General features: G+C 31.0%; 1 protein-coding gene across 1 annotated transcript in view; it reads left to right on the top strand.

The window, feature by feature from the left end:
• LOC107454526 (F-box only protein 32) overlaps window positions 1-14,388 on the top strand; it is a gene marked incomplete at its 3' end in the record, with an annotated part of 53,863 nt that extends 39,475 nt beyond the window's left edge. Inside the window, 6 exon segments of the mRNA XM_043046850.2 lie at window positions 4,635-4,747; window positions 5,963-6,015; window positions 8,186-8,278; window positions 9,039-9,132; window positions 12,411-12,586; window positions 14,120-14,388. Coding sequence (XP_042902784.1) covers window positions 4,635-4,747; window positions 5,963-6,015; window positions 8,186-8,278; window positions 9,039-9,132; window positions 12,411-12,586; window positions 14,120-14,388 — 798 coding nt within the window.
• Window positions 14,389-15,601: the final 1,213 nt, after the last annotated feature.

The raw sequence follows: 15,601 nt of genomic DNA, 5'->3' as shown, positions 1-15,601 counted from the left end.
ATTGTGTTTTGAGATTCTTGCAAACAATGTATTTGATTACTTATTACTTGTGTTTACAATGCTAACAATACTTGTGTTTACAATACTAAAAGTGTTAACACTAACGTAAGATGGTGCACAGCTTGCAACACGAACATACAGTAATAAACAAATGGAAAGAGGCCAAATCAAGACGGCCAAAAAAGCGAGTTATTCAAAATCTAGCAACCGTGTCACCTTTTTTAATAATTAATTACAAAATAACTAAAACAAATTTTCACTTCAAACTCACCAGAATTACATAATAACATTAATATCTTATGAAATATGGCAGATTTGAGCTCAGAAATTATCTAATTTAGTCCTTTTATTGAAAACTAAATTATCCGTTTGAAAACATCGCCTATCAGAATAACATGTAGTAAGCAGCTGCAAACTTTTTAATCGGAACTAGAGTAGGTGCCGAGCTCGAGATTGTTATTGTTTACGTTTCCATCCATATGACAGTGCGAGGCCTCACACATCATCAGCAACACTTAAGACATTATTATTAGCTAGAAAGTGATGTTGCCCCGACTTAGCATCGGATTATTATTTATTTCGAAGTTAACAAAACTTTTTAAATATAAAAATTTCAGTCATAACGATGATCTCAAATCTCAATTCATTAGTTTTTTGCTGATTAAGAGAAGTTCTATGAACGTGTGCAATCATGAAGTGACCAGAAAAATGGCAAAAAGTTACCGAACAGTATGGAAGATTTTCAATTGTTGGAAGTCCATTTTTCGAGTAAAAAATATTAAATTTTGTTTCACAGTAAAAAAAAAAAAATTGCCAACCTAATATTATTATTATTTTTAATTCCAGCGTAGAATTAAATTCGATTTTTTTTTTCTATTTCACTTTTAGAATTCTTTTGTTCACTATTTTATTCGCAATTTTTTTATCGAATTAATGGATTTTAATTGTAAATTTTTATTTTTATCCAAAAATGTATCTTCGAGTTTTCATTACTTTTTATTTTTCGAATTTAGTAATGATTTCATCTCTCAAAAACTGTGTAAGGAGATGGCAGAACAAATCGTGTTTAAAAATAACGCACAAGAAGTAAGCACAGCCTTAAAGTATATTTTTAGATATTTTTTTCAAAAATTTAGAAGAAAATAAAAGTATTAGGGAGTCACAATAAAGGAATAGATGGATAACAATAATGAAAGACGAACATCAAAACCTGCTTTATTGCGGAGTGGAACTTCAAGGTGTCTGTAATAATAGGTAGTCTTTTATTTCTCTCCGTTTCCTTCCCTTAATCAAACTGACTTTGGTTTTTCATGTACTCGCCTTCCTCAACCTTGATTTTTCAGATTTCGATTGCGGTTTTGTTTTTTTCCCCTCACTTATAAATTAATTTGGGATCCCAAGTGTGTCTATTTCCCCTTCATTTTCAAAAACTAACAACTTAAAATACGTATTAATGGCTGTTTTTTTAATGAAAGTTCCAATTAAACCTATGATGCAAAGTTAATGAAAATGCTTGTGATGCCAATTAAAATTTAGACAATAAATGTCTTGGGTAAAATTACAATTCATATTTTTATCATTGTGTTAAAGCTGAAGTTTTGAATTGAGTGTTTTTATTATCTTTCAAATAACATTCATTACATTGAGTTCTGAAATATATTTTTATGAAATCTATCACGAAACTTTTTTTTACGTACCATTGTTAATTGAAATAACTTTTAAAATTATTTGTAATTTCGGAGTTCACTTTTCTCATATTTTTTTCTTTCTTTTTCCTATTTCAAAAATTAGTTCATTAACTCTAAGTCGCCGTGTTGTTGCAACTAACACAAAAAAAGCGTATTATTTTTATAAGAGAGTTTTAAAGAAAGATTTCGGCAATTATTGCAATCCTATAGCATTTCTCTTTAACACATATTGTTCAACTTTTTACTACAGGGCGATGCTGATGGATTTTTAGCACAGAAGTTCAATTTGTTGCTTCGTTATTTGTTGCGTTTGTTTAAGGGATATTACTGAAATTCAAAATTTTGAATTGAAATAAANAGGCAGAACAAATCGTGTTTAAAAATAACACACAAAAAGTTAGCACAGCCTTAAGGTATATTTTTAGATATTTTTTTCAAAAATTTAGAAGAAAATAAAAATATTAGGAAGTCACAATAAGGGAATAGATGGATAACAATAATGAAAGACGAACATCAAAACCTGTTTTATTGCGGAGTGGAACTTCAAGGTGTCTCTAATAATAGTCTTTTTATTTCTCTCCATTTCCTTCCCGCAATCAAACTGACTTTGGTTTTTCATGTACTCGCCTTCCTCAACCTTGATTTTTCTGATTTCGATTGCTGTTTTGTTTTTTTCCCCTCACTTATAAATTAATTTGGGATCCCAAGTGTGTCTACTTTCCCTTCATTTTCAAAAACTAACAACTTAAAATACATATTAATGGCAGTTTTTTTACTGAAAGTTCCAATGAAACCTATGATGCAAAGTTAATGAAAATGCTTGTGATGCCAATTAAAATTTAGACATTAAATGTCTTAGGTAAAATTGCAATTCGTATTTTTATTATTGTGTTAAAAAGTTTTGAACTGAGTGTTTTTATTATCTTTCATAAAACTTTCATTACGTTGAGTTCTGAAATATATTTTTATGAAGTCTACCACAAAACTTTTTTTACATATCATTGTTAATTGAAATAACTTTTAAAATTATTTGTAATTTTGGAGTTCACTTTTCTCATATTTTTCTTCTTCTTTTTCCTATTTCAAAAGTCCCGCAGTGGACTGATCGTTAAGACACGGTTCCCAGCAGATCACCGAAGTCAAGCATCACTGGCTACGGTCAGTGTGCGGGTGGGTGACCACTTGGATCAGTCTGCAAAGGGACCGAGGATGTGCGGTATTGGTCCTCGTTAAACTGTGCTACCGTCAAGTGCTCGATTTCGCGCGCAGGTCGACGGGCTACCGAAGTGGGATTGCCATCCCCTCCGCAGAGGATCAAAATTGTGATGGCATGTCTTCGGATCATCCTCCGAGATGTTTCCCAGTCCGTCGCCAATAGCCCATTGTGCAGCTCTAGTGCGACGTAAATTAACAAGAACATAACAACAACAATCGTCCGAGATTATTTTTTTTTAAATAATCAGCGGATCAGTATTAATTCTATAGTATTGATTGCGTATACGCAATCACGCTCAAAACTGAAATGCAAATTCCAAAACAATTAAAAAAAATTTCTACTTTCAAAAAATATTATTAATTGCGTTTTCCGGCCTCATATCATCCTCCGAGATGTTTCCCAGTCCGTCGCCAATAGCCCATTGTGCAGCTATAGTGCGACGTAAAATTATCAACAACAACCTATTTCAAAAATTAGTTCATTAACTCTAAGTCGCCGTGTTGTTGCAACTAACACAAAAAAAAGCGTATTATTTTTATAAGAGAGTTTTAAAGAAAGATTTCCGCAACTATTGCAATCCTATAACATTTCTCTTTAACACATATTGTTCAACTTTTTACTACAGGGCGATGCTGATGTATTTTTAGCACCGAAGTTCAATTTGTTACTTCACCCGTTTGTTTAAGGGATATTACTGAAATTCAAAATTTTGAATTGAAATAAATAAATTGAACTGAAATTGTTGAGTCACTGTGTCATTTTTTCACGATGCTGAGAGAAAAGTTTTGTCATTTTGCTGTAGACCACGAATGATCGAAATGAGTGGTTATTGACTTTCCACCGGTGAATGTTGACAAGTCTCTTTGGTAAATGTTGGAAATATATACTAGGTATAGTCCGATCGCATCTGCATGTCCGAAATATATATCAAAATGCCACTGAACGGTGTACCCCACATCATTGTAAGTTCAGTGCCACCGCCAGGTATACATTTTCCCAGTATGACCTACATCAATGTTTTTTAAGATTAAGTGCCACTGTCCAGTACGCATTTAATTGGTACTCCGAACACTGACGTTTATCTATCCTCAGTAGATATTAAAATAACGAATGTTGCTGTTGACGTATGCCTGTTTAAGCAGAGGGGGTGCAATTATTCTTGTTTTCCAGTGGCGCCATCTATGGCCAAGAATTCGACTTCCGCCGCACCATACGTCACACCCGTTTATAGGGTGGACCCATTCATACATTCATTCATCCACAGATCGTAATTTTGACCAGAATCAGAGAAAGATCGATCTCCAATCCAGTACCCCCAGAAGTATTGATTTTTTATGGGAGGACTTTAGCGACTCGACAGATTTAACGTGCATCCGTCACTTGACTACACGGGGAGTCTTCGGCCAGCGGGGTTCGAACTCTCGAACATGGGCCCAGCGCCCTACTGACCAGGCAAATATCGTATAAATGTAGTAATATCTATGAATAAATTAATTTCAAATCAGATGTAACAAATATTTCGAACATTCTCCAAAGCGGCTCAGTGATTGTTGACATTTTCGTGATTTCGGTCATTCACGGTAACAGAAATACAACAAACCATTTTTCTTTTTCCATAATTTTTTTATTTATTTTATAATATAAATCCTTTTTTATGATGTGCTTAAAATTATGCATTCTATTGTTTCAATTCGGAGATAAAAAGGATTAATAAATATTTTTATTTTTAGGTATTCTCGAAATAGAAGTGTATTCCTGGAGAAAAAAAGAGAAAACAGTTCCTATGAGAGCAATTCGGATTTCCCTTTTGGGAGTGCAGATATAGAATTTATCAATAACTCAGGTAAAAAATTATTTCAGAATCTAGTAGTAATTAAGAGAATGTTTTCGTGTCAGTAACCAAAAAACATCACAGGACGTTCGTAGCCATCCCTGAGACGAGAAAGCCACAACCATTCTCTTTACCTTCATGATCATTATTTGCACCTATTAGTGACTTAACCAACACCTCCTAGAAAGAAGGCCTCAGCACAAATCAATTTAGCAGTCCGACGTAACGAACGTAAACTGCGCAGTGGATGAAAAATAAGAAAGATGTCACTACGTGCGGTCTACTAAGCTGCGCACTGGTGGCAAATACGAAAGCTGTCATTGCGTTTGGACTACTAAAAGATCAAGTTTCTTGTTTACTCGTGCTGATGCCTCTTTTCTAGAAGGTGTTGATCAAATACATCAGAGGAAGTTGCTAAGTATCATTCTCTTTACTTTCATGATCTATTAGAGATGAGATGGGCTTAACACGAGCCCGCACTCGTTTATATAAAAAAGGTTTTGGTCGGGCTCGGACTTATGGGGAGATTTCCGCATCGTGATCAGTGGCAGAATAATCGCCAAGTCTTTGCAACTTCCGGTCAGCTGCCCGCGAGAACCTCAAAAACAAACAAAAAATCATAGAAAGGAACCAACTCGAAATTCTATAAATTTGTCTAAATGTGTTAATTTGAAAAGTTTTTTTTTTTTAAGAGATGAATTTCTTGTCTTCCTGCAGTAAAATTGCACTTAAAAAGCGAAATATCTCGTCTTCCATAGTTTTGTTTTTTATGTGTCCCCGGGATTTTTTTATGTTTACTAAGGACAGCATAGCTCGCCCGACACGAATTAAAATAATGCGCACTGGACAAAGCATTTCATCTCCCAGAAATTCTTTTTTGTGCAATAAATAAGAAATTAGTCATTTGTGTTTTGATATTTTTATAGAACATACAAATAAAAGCGGAAATTTTTACACAGATTTTTATTCTTTGCATAAAAGGTTGTCGAAATAGCGTTCGTTTTAACTATCTTATTTTTCTTGCATTTTTTTCCTTCTTATTTTTCGAAATTCAACGGAAGAAAAGACACATTAGCGTCGTTTTGTCTTTATTCAAAATGTATTTTGATTTATTTAATATTTAACATTTCAATTGTACATTTTCAATTATTTTTAAATTGTTCTAGGATTTTATAATGAAAAAACATAACTACTTCAAAATGTATATCTTTTCTTCTTTCGTTTTAGCTTTGAAAGAAAATCAACCTTACTGTCAAATAACTTTAAAAAATACCAAAGAAGTAAGCATTTCTTTGTCTTTGTTATAATTACTTTATTTATTCAATTTTGCAAATTACTTGTGTTTGAAATATTTTTTTGATTATCATTTTTTATGGATTATTTTAAATTATATTGTGAAAAAATTATTTATTTTTTACCTGATTATTAAGTGGAGTTGAAAATGCAAACTATGGACCAAGTCTGTGAATTTGGATAAAGTTGATAAATTATGTAGTAGAGGTTTGGCATTCTGTTACTTTGCAGCATCAGAACTATCATACTACCAAGTAACAGGATTACATTTTGATTTCATGAAAATATGACAATTCATGACAATTTCCAGAAAATATTACATTTTTATTAAAAAATAGAAAGAAAAGAGATTAGATTGAATTGTTAAATTATCATAGTCATCTGTGAATCATAAAATTACCATTTATTATTAAAAACCATCTATTGTTTTAAGAGCTCAAAACTTTATCAAGTAAACCATTTCAAATTTATGCACAGTAATTGCAATGTAAACCATTGCAATTTGCACAATGTAAACCATTTTTGATCTAACGATCAGATCTGCATGTCCTAGGAATTCGATTTTGATGGTTTGAAAGGGTGACCTCAAATATGCTAAATGATTGGTGCAGAGCCGCGATGGATACTTTTTCTGGATAAACATACTTTTTTTTCGACAGATTTGGATTCCTGACCCTCAAAATATAGTTTGCAGTCACAATTTGGAAAATATGAGCGCAATTGCTTAGTTAGGAGAGCAGTCCAAAGTTTGCATCTGATATTGTAATGAAAATTAACATATTTTAGATCATCCCTTTAAACCATTAGGATTGAGTCCCTAGTACATCATGATACAATCGTTAGATCAAAAGTTATTCTAGGTGTTCCATTTCTTTAATTAACTTTTTTGCGCACTGGACATTTTAATACATTGATCTTATGTATTCATTCAAATTCGCTTTGAAAAGGAACTCATGGGGTTTACGACTACTAATATTCAACTCCGTAGCCTTGTAATTTTGAACCCAATCCAGAAGACAAAGGAACTCCTGGATCAAGCATTGGGGAAAAATTTTGCCTTCGTGTAGGTCATTTTGATAGAACTGACCCGCATTTGCGTTACTTGAAGAGGAAGACCACGAGAACCTCCCATGGTTAGCCTGACGGTGCAGGGACTCTAACCCATGATCCGTCTACCACTGAGGATATTTCACGTCAGCACTGTGGTCGATGCAAACCGGATGCGGATTCGTACCAACCAGCAATCGCCGGGATTTGAACCCGGGTCATCTCATTGGAAGACGAACGCTCTATTCCCTGAGCCATCGCGGCTCTTGACTTGACATTTTGTAACAATTCTTAAATTAATTATAAAAAATATTTATGGATTTTATGTACAGAATAACATTCTGTATTAGTATCGTAGTTGATATAATAATTTACTTTAAGCAAGAAACTGCTAACTGTCGCTGTTCAATAAAAGTTGAACATGATATTGATGAAAACAAATATTTTATAATAACTCTTAAAATAATTTTTAAAAGATTTATGGATTTTTCGCATAAAAGTGACATTTTATGCCATTACCTCACTGGATTATTTGACAGTTTCATTTTTACATCATTTCTCAAATGTTCACACTTTTTTCTTATACAATTTTCCCACCCCTGTGTAGTCTGTGGTAATAAGGGCCGTTTCTAAACTAAACTCAGTGGCGGGGCAGCTCAAAGAGGGCCTACTATGTCCATTTCAGTTTTCCTGACCTTCACTCTGGGGTGCAGGCGTTCTGGTTGGGTGGTCAGCCAAACGCGAAATCCCCTGTTTTTAGTCTCCAAGCATGCTTGGTACTCATTTTATTGACCCACTGAAAGAATGAAAGGCTGAATCAACCTTTCCCGAACCCAAGACTGAGAGAGTGAAGAGCTACCACTCAGCCACTGGGCTTTTCTCTATTCTAATTCTAGATAAATGGGTGTTTCGGGGCATAAAGAGCACCTAGTTTTGTCTAACTGTAGGAACGATAGTGTGCACAAATTAATGATGAAATATACAATGCTGCTATGAATTTGAATCTTTCATATGCAATTTCTAAATTTATTTGCCTTTTAGATTTTATAATAGCTGTTTTTGCATATTATTGTTAACTGATTAACACAATTATTTGTCATCTTCATTTAGGTCACTAGTTTCAATAATATTGGTGAAGCTATTCAGAAGTTAGACTTTAGAAATGCAGTGCATGATATTAGAAGGTTTAACTACATATGCAAGGTAAGCCTAACTATTGTAAAACAATTTTAAATAATTCCTGAACTAATGCCATTGTACTCCCTGTCAACATTTTTATACACCTTTGTAATTTCAAATTTTCAAGTTTCATAGTTTTTGTTGCAAAACGAAATGTAACAAAAGTTGAACAGCGACAGTACTTGTGATTTTTTAATAGAAAGACAATATTTAAAATTAAAAAAAGAAACAAGTTATCAATATTTAACTTCTAAAAATATTTTTGGTTTGTTGGTAAAAGTCATTAGGCTAAATTTTTTAGTTTAAATAAAAGGTTTTATCCTTGTTTTAAAAGTAAAAAAGATATTCTTTTAAATAATGCAGTTTTGTTTGTATCTAATTAAAATCATTAACAATTATTTAGTTTTTGAAAAAAATCCAATTTTTCTTATACAAGCTAAATTTACGATTTTGAAATGGTTATTTGGTCCGTTTTGAAGTGGAATATTAAAATAATGTTAATGAATATATTTTTTTAGTGTGTTTCAGAATTGGTTTTTACATTCCATGATCTGAAAATCTCATTAAAAAATTTTCAGCAATTTTAACTTATTTTTCTTCACATTTATTTAAAAAAAATTAAACTCACCCTTACAGAATTAATCTTCTTATGCCCGAATGAAATAGTTTCATATATTGTTCATTACATTTTATTCCAGCACAAAGATAACTTTTATGATATAATGTTAAAGTTAACATTTTATTTACTTTATATCATTTCTGTAAATTGTTTTCCTTTTTTCAGCTTTTACATTTGCTGATTACCCAAAATCTCACAACTTTGAGTGGTCGTGCAACACAAATACTCTTTGTAGTCCTAGAAGAAGTCGCTCGACAAGGTATTTTAATGAATAGTTTTGTTCTATGAATAGAAAAATTAAATAATAGATACTCCATTTTAATATGTATTGCATTTTATTGTAGTTTTGCTTTTAGTTCACATTCAGATTTTTAAAAAGATTTATTTTAAATGAGAAAACTAATTTTATCAATTTATCCACAGTGTTATAGTGTATGATCCCTAGTAACAATTTCACCTTGGCCCCAGTGGGGCTAATAATTGGCTCAATATGGGTTCTGGATAATATCAGCCTATATAGAGTCAATATAAAGCCTATATATATAGATTAGCTGAATAATGACTATAAAAATAAACTATTGGGTGACAATTCTATATAGGGCCTATATTGGTTGTAAAATATCGGGTGAATCGGACGTTTCTATATAGGGCTAATATCGGAGAAATAATAGCGCTGTGAACCCTTATTGAGCCAAGATTAGTGAATATTGAATCAATGAAGATGAAAATTATTTTGCTGCTTGGGTTATTTTAAATAGAAATTGTCTTTTAGTAAAGTCACTGTTATTTAGATACTTATTGCAATAAAAAAAAATGTATGCCCAAACTAGAACAAACTTCAGTATCTGTTTATTTAAACTAAGAGAATAAAGATAATACAGCTAAAATGTAGTAGAATTAATAGTTTTTTTAAAAAAAAGATGTGTTTATTTAAAACTTTCTATCATGATAAAAATCAAGCACAAAAAATATAATTTTAAAATAAAAAAATAAATTTAGAAAAAGAGATATTTCATCTTTTCACTTAGAGACAAAGAACTTTTTCAGTCAAGCATGAAAGCAAAAGAAATTTTTTTTAATGCAATTAACTTAATTTGTATTGCATTAAAGAAATCCCACCTTTTTAAAAAAAAGTTTCTGGTTATCTTGATAGCAATGGGATTATAACCATTATAAGCCATTACCCATTATGTTGGGTTTATTTCTTGCTTAAGGATGTATTATTTCAATACTATACGGGCAATTGAGTAACATCACGAAGAAGATCACTGATACCCACACATGCGACCTATTATGTCAGCGCTAGTATTATGAAATATTTATTATTATTTTATTCATGAATGCTTGAAAAAATTTTTTAATTGTAATGTATACAACTTCTTACATCATTTAATGTATGCAAATTAACATTGTAACGTACAAAATTTGAACCAAATCGATAAAATAGTTTCTGAAAAATTGAATTTTAAAAAAAACGTATTTATAAAATTCAATTTCTCAGGAGCTACTCAACCGATTTGGAATTTTAGATTTTGCCATGTAAAATTACCTTTGTTAAAATGGTGTAAAAAATTTTATACCTTACAATTCAAAATTTTTTTTGATGTTAGCGTCAACTGATTGTTTATAAGCGAAAAGGAGTGTTAAAGTCGAGCTAAGTTTCTCCACACAATTTAAAACGTTAATTAACGCAGCTATGCTAATTAATTAAATGCTGCACTATTCTTTCTTATATATAATTCTTTCTCTTTGCGTCTTTTACTTAACTTAGATTTTTTATTTATGAGTTTTATTGTAAACTTGATATTTTTTGTTTTGCGTACATGGCAACTTCGATGCATAATTAGTTTGTGTTCTATAAGGCTTTCTGTCTGTATTTGTGTTAAGGAAGAAATATATAGTGAAGGAATTGAAATCTTTGTGAAAGAATGTAGAATGTGTCACTTAAGAGAAATGATACTTGACGGGCCTGGCTTATTCGAAATAGAATGGAAAAAGCAGTTGCTAACGTAAACAAATGCCACACTTCAACAACTAATCAGGATCAAGATACCCACAATACATCACTTCCAGTTATCCCATTGACTGTAAACACTGTCCATGGGTCTACGTCCAACTGTAAAACGCTATGTTTTGCAGCCATAACTTGAAATTTGATATCAATTTGTTCTCAGACCCAATTTACAATCCCTAAAATCTCATTTTTATTAATGTTTTTCAGCAATTTTAAAATACTTCAAGTAAACATTTTCTGATGTAGGAATTGAGAATTTTTATTGTGATCATAAAATTTTTAAATGCATTGTTAAGTATTTAAAATAAACTAAATTGATTAATAGCAAGTAAAGAGACTAAAATTTCCATTATTTTAAAGCCTGCTGAAATCATGACAGTACGGTCAGACTTTATAAAATATATCACCAAGAATAAAAACTTTCATAACTTATAAATTTTTTATAATCAAACCCAGTTGAAAGTTTTTTGATTCATGAAAAATTAATAAATTAAAATTTGGCATTCATGTTAAGTTTAATTTGTTACAAATTCCAGGCAAAAGTTTAAATAAATTTATTGAAAAAATATCTTAATTTCTTAAGAGTTTCACAAAAAAAAATGTTTTTTTAAAAATTATGTGTGTTGTTGAACTTTCAAAAGACCAAAATCTTTATAGCTGTATCATTAAAAAAACTTCTCTTTTTCTATGACCCTTTTTTCTTTATCACCAATTAGTCGATTACCGATATCAATGGGTCCTTTTAATTTAATAGCCTCTTTTTACAAACTTTTTTTTGCTTGCATTAAATTATATTTTTGAAGAAAAAAAATCATATTAAAATAATCTATCTACAGCTAAAGAAAAGTTAATTCAATAATAAAAATAATATGAATATGTGACAAAATTTAGTTTAACATACTGACTTTACAGAATCATATTCAAAAATATTTGGGAAGGAAAAATACATTTAATGTATATGTCAGCATGAGAGACCAAAATCAAGAGAATGTTGACTTTTACAGGTGAATGTCAACAATCACATAGTCGCTTTGGTAAATGTCTGAAATATTTGTTATATCCGATTGGATATTAATTTATTTGTTAATATTATTATATTTATTCGGTATTTTAATAGCTGCTGAGGATAGATTAGGAGAAACATCAGCGTTCGGAATACTGGTTAAATGCATACTGGGCACTTGACCATAAAAAAACATTGATGTAAGGCATACCGGGCAGTGGCACTTCACTAGACCTAGTATATCTTTCGGACATTTACCAAATGTGATTGTCAGCATTCACCGGAATTCAACAACCTCCCATTTCGGTCATTCACTGTAACAAATACATTAGAATTTTGATACATGGGAATTGTTAAAGAAATCTCTTCCCACATGAATCATTCCATAATTTTGTCACTCACTCGTACCTAAACTTTTGGAAAGGTGTGTTAATTAATAACAAATCTTAATTAATCTTTCAAAATTGCATTCTTGATCATTAATATTTTAAAACATTTGAATAGAGAGTGTCTTTTTCAGTGGCAAGCAACCAACAGAACTTGCACATACTCCACATGCTTCTCTACGACTTGCGGAGGATCATTAGAAAGTATTATTGCTGGGGGAGACCTCTTGGCAGCACTCTCCTATGGGAACAACATCTGAAGACTATTGACAGAATTTGTCAATTCGCTAGTGATATAGAAATCAAGCAGGTAATAAAACATGTTGTAAAATAGAATTGTCTTAAAAGTACTTTAATGATCACATACGGAGATTCAGTCTTGATGGTTATGAAGGCCTCCTCATAAATATGTTCTTTCTTTAGAACAGATGACATTCTAAGTTGAAAAATCAGACAGTTTCAAAGTAACAAATGTCAATATCTTGTGTATTAGAATATAATAGATTCTATTGATCTTAAGTGATTTTTTAAGGGCATATTACTTGTAGAAATGTCGTATATATTCTATAAATATATTTTTTCTTTGAATTTTCCTTGAGAAATGTTTTTAGAAATTTTATCTGCTGTTGCGAAAAGCAACCACATTTGCATGTGTGGTATGAACCAAAAAAGTAAATCTGTAGAATTTTTTTTTTATTAGCGATAGATACAAAAAAAAAATATATATATATAGTACAAAAATATACTAGTAGTCTGGTTTTGTTTACTGTTGGTTCGTAAAGTTACAATTTATGGGTTGGCATATCATGTATGTTTCTCAGAGCGCTAGTTTTATTTAGCCTAAACTATAGACATGACTGTTAAATAGAGCTTGTTAATTTTCTTTTTATATCTTAATATATCATTTGCATATGTTTTTCAAAACTATTACAAGATATATTTTTAAAATTTAGTATTTCTCAATCGTTTAAACAATATAAAAACTTTATTTTGCATAATGTTTTACTTGTACATGTCAAATTTTTTACCACTATTCCTATAAAAAATATTAATTAATTATCTTCGTAATACATAAGATATTTCGAATTGAAGAAACTTTGCCTACTGCAAAATATTTAAGCTGTAAATAAAAATATTTAAATCATTATTGCGCATAACTTATTAGATCTATATGAAACAATAGTGAATGTTTAAACTTTCAAACATTATCTTTTCTCAAATTGATTGTGATATGTTCGTTAAAAAATATTTTACTAATTCTAACAGTACAATTAGTAAAAAGATCAAAATACTCTAAAGGAGCTGTACTAAGGGCAAGAAGTTAAATGGCTTGTTTAGTTTTCTCTGAAGCACTGAACATTTAGAGTACTGAACTCTTGATGTTTTAACACGAAAAGTTGCAATTGCAATGCATGTCAGTTTCATGTAAGTAATAGTTTTGGCCAAAAAATGACAAGGCTTAATTTTTATAAAGCGTCTATGCATAATATATTAGTGATACAAAACATGTATGCTGGAAATTAGTAAGAAAAAAGCATAAATCATACCATGTGTAGGTCACGCTGTTGTACAACATAAAAAGAAATATCAAATGAGCACTATCTCCTTCAGAAATAGTAGAAGCAAACTTAAAAGTTTTGATTTTTTTTTAATTGTAAATTGTTAACAATATTTTCGTAATCTTTTTATTCTTTCATCATTTAATTGTAATATTATTAATTATAATATTAATTATTTCACCCTTTATGCAAATATTTTGAATAAATCTTTAATGAGTATATTACTGAATATTAAATCTTGTATTTTAATTTGACATCCAAATTATGCTTTTTTTATTCTCCAGCCAATGGATGATGGTTCTTATAGATTGACCGATATGCCGGCAGCAATATTAAGAGAAATTTTGCTTAGGTTAAGTGACTATAAAGACCTGATGAATTCCTCCCAGGCATGCGATGACATGAAATTTCTCCTTGACGAGCAGCACATTTGGAGAGAACTATGCAAATTTCATTTTTCCCGAGAGCAAATTAAAGTACTTATGGAGAACAACAAGTTGAAACCTTTGAACTCAAAAACTGATTGGCAGCTTGTTTTTCATCAGTTACGAAAGTAAGAAAATTATGGTCACTTAAACTTCTGTCAAACCTTCACATCCCAAATTTGATAAAAACGATCTGGAAAAAAATCAGGGAATTGTGTTTGTGGTTGACCTGTTTAGTAGAAATAATGACTGTACTGATATTTTAGAGGTTGTGTAACATGTATTTACTTTAAACACTGTCATTAACTTTTCTTCTTAATTTGATTCAACCATTTTGCTGAAACTAGCCTGTTTTGTCTTCTGCTACAGTTATCTCCACTTAATTGCATATCTTTTACAAATAAAATTTAATGCCGCCAGGCTAACCGTGAAAGGTTATCGTGGCTTTTCTTTCCATGTATGTTACTTCTTTTCAAAAATTCCTCCACGAAGGCAAATTTCTCCCAGTACTTAATCCAGGAGTTTCCTTGTCTCCTGGACTGGGTTCAAAATGACAAAGCTATGGAGTTGAACATTAGTAGTCATAAACTTAAAAATTGTGTTGGCTGTTCGAGGGTTATAAAATAATATAAAATAGACCTCTGGTCGATGTGCCATGCTCCATTTAGCTGCCCAACCTCCAAGATTCTGTTTATGATACTACTCATTCACCCCAAACATTGTTGTTCATAGTAACATTTTCACAAGTTTATTTTGGATTCTTTAAGTGCAAAGTTTTTTTCTCCATTTTATGGACATATATACCTATCTATACACTCACATCTAACATGTCAATTTCTTTAAAAATCTTGGTAATTCAGGCAACTTCCTTTCAAACATGCAACTAGCAAAGGAAAACTATTTTCGGAAATCAAGAGTCGTCAAGAAATGCACAGAAAATTCCAAGATCCTAATATTTCCTCCAAACGAAATCCTATAATTCATACTTAGGGATTGTTCACTGATAACAAATATACACTTAGTTCAAGCGTATAGCCTTACTTACAGTATTCATTGTTTTAAACTTTTTCAGAATTCAGTCATTTCATGAAAATTTAACTGAAGTAACATGTTTACATTATCTAATTTTTATGTAATTAATTCAGTCTACATACATTTACTATTTTAACAAAAAGCAATAACAATTATTGTGGGGAGGGGGAATTATTTTCAGAAGTATTGATTTTTCTTTTACATCTGACATTTTAAAAATACAGTACACTCTCGATTATCCCTGCGCGGATTATCCGGTTTGCGGATTATCCGTGCTCATTCCGGAGTCACACAAAAAATATGAAGAGA

This window comes from Parasteatoda tepidariorum, chromosome 10 (genome assembly GCF_043381705.1).
Source record: "Parasteatoda tepidariorum isolate YZ-2023 chromosome 10, CAS_Ptep_4.0, whole genome shotgun sequence".
In the NCBI taxonomy this organism is placed as follows: domain Eukaryota; kingdom Metazoa; phylum Arthropoda; class Arachnida; order Araneae; family Theridiidae; genus Parasteatoda; species Parasteatoda tepidariorum.
Note: the sequence above shows the minus strand (reverse complement) of the source record. Positions and strands in the feature narration are given on the sequence as shown.